We start from the raw sequence: 1,850 nt of genomic DNA on the forward strand, positions 1-1,850 counted from the left end.
CATACACCATTAGTTCAACACTCGAAATTCTTATTCGTTACTCGACATACGACTCGCTTCCCTTAACAACATTCTTTCCTTAACTCGAATGCCTTTGGAAATCTTAATTAAGATCATCAAATACATTTTCTTACTTGTCCAAACCTCGTATACGTCTCGCCCTTCGTTAGTTTATTCACTGTACACCAAAGGGAAATTTTTCAAGGTGTAACAGCTCCCTCCAATGGGTCATGAGAAGTGATAAGTGGCCTTCGTGTATCATCATTCAGAACAGTAATGGCGGACAGCTCCTCATAGATTGCAGGCATCTTCAGAGCTTGGTATACATTGAAGACCTCAACTTTATCATGTACTCTCAAGGTGAGCTGTCCAGCAGCTATATCAATAAGTGCTCTCCCTGTGGCCAAGAATGGATGCCCCAAAATAAATGGGACTTCCGGGTCTGGCTCGAAGTCCAAAATCATGAAGTCTGCATGAATTAGAAACAACCCCACTTGCACCAATACATCTTCAATAATGCCTTCAGGTTTTGTTAACGATCTGTCTGCCAGCTGAAGAACTATAGTGGTTGGTCTGGGTACTCCCAAACCTAGCTTCCTGAAGATAGATGAAGGCATCAAATTATACTTGCCCCAAGATCACATCGTGCTCGAGCAACAACCTACTTCCCAATAGAAATCTCAACCGTGAAACTTTCGGGATCCTTCAATTTAGTGGGCAACCTGTTTTGAATTCGCAAAATGCACTCCTCAATAAGTGCAACAGTGGCATACTCTGTGAATCGACTCTTGTTTGCAATAATATCTTTGATGTACTTAGCATACTTTGGAATAACCTGTAGCATATCAACCAACGGGACATTCTACCTGCTTAAGCAAATCAAGAAACTTCTTATAAGTAGCCTCTTCTTTCTGTCTTGCCAAACGTTGAGGGAATGGAGGTGGTGGCTTTGCAACCACGGGCTGTGGATGCTTTTCTCCTGGTGTCTTGACTACCCTCTCTTCTTCAATCATCTCCTCGGTAATCTTCTCTTTTTCAGCTTCTACTCGACTGGTTTTCTTCGGAGCTACTTCCTCTAGTTCTCTCCCATTTCGAAGAGTCACAGTATTACAAGGCTTAGGACACATCCGTATCACTTGGCAGTCCTCCAAGTGGTCTAGTATTTTGTACACCGTGCCTAATCTGTCCCATCTTCCTCCCTAAATTTTGCACAGCCAAATCGCGATTTTGATTATCTGCTATCAACTTCTGCTAGTCTATCATCATCTTCTGCATATCACCCATCATCTTTTTCATCATTTCTTTCATACTATTTGTGGGTTCTTAAGGAGCCAGTACTGGTTGATAGTTCTGTTTTTGATTACCTAGGTTGTCACTCCACCTGAAATTCGGGTGATTCCTCCAATTTGGGTTGTAGGAATTCCCGTATTGATTGTTGTTTCCTTGCCTCTTGCTTGCATTACCCACAAAGTATATGGATGCGGGATTTGCAGGGCATTCATCGTTGTGACCTCTTACGTACTTCACAAAAAATGATGGCTTGTTGCACTGCATGCACCTGTGGTGGAGCTTGCGCATCAGTTAACTTCTTGATTTCAGTGCGCATGGCATGAATCTGTGCTGATAGTGTTGTAAAATTATCTACTTCATAAACACCCGGTGCCTTCTTAACTAAACTGCTAGCTGCATCATCCTGCCAGTCTGGAGTGCTCTAAGTAAACCTGTTCAGTATTGTGAATAGTTCTTCATAGCTTAGATCAAGAGCCTGCCCTCTTGCAGCAGTGTCCAGTGATGACTTATGTTGGGCATCCAGACTCTCAACAAATGTGTGTACCAGAACTTCATTCGTC

The 1,850-nt window shown here is 42.7% G+C and overlaps 1 protein-coding gene across 1 annotated transcript; it reads right to left on the reverse strand.

The window, feature by feature from the left end:
• Positions 1-200: 200 nt before the first annotated feature.
• On the reverse strand, positions 201-1,127 carry LOC132047390 (uncharacterized). Its single transcript, XM_059438441.1, has 3 exons — positions 867-1,127; positions 666-835; positions 201-597 (listed from the first exon to the last, which is right to left on the reverse strand). Exons 1-3 carry the CDS (start codon positions 1,125-1,127, stop codon positions 201-203), a joined length of 828 nt encoding a protein of 275 aa, XP_059294424.1.
• Between the last annotated feature and the right edge of the window lie 723 nt (positions 1,128-1,850).

Source organism: Lycium ferocissimum, chromosome 2 (genome assembly GCF_029784015.1).
Source record: "Lycium ferocissimum isolate CSIRO_LF1 chromosome 2, AGI_CSIRO_Lferr_CH_V1, whole genome shotgun sequence".
Classification (NCBI taxonomy): Eukaryota; Viridiplantae; Streptophyta; class Magnoliopsida; order Solanales; family Solanaceae; genus Lycium; species Lycium ferocissimum.

Coding starts and splice junctions, on each gene's coding strand:
- LOC132047390 (XM_059438441.1), bottom strand. CDS start 1,127: ATGTGTCCTAAGCCTTGTAATACTGTGACTCTTCGAAATGGGAGAGAA. Junction 836..866: donor TTCTTGATTTGCTTAAGCAG/GTAGAATGTCCC, acceptor GATATGCTACAG/GTTATTCCAAAGTATGCTAA. Junction 598..665: donor GTTGAGATTTCTATTGGGAA/GTAGGTTGTTGC, acceptor ATCTATCTTCAG/GAAGCTAGGTTTGGGAGTAC.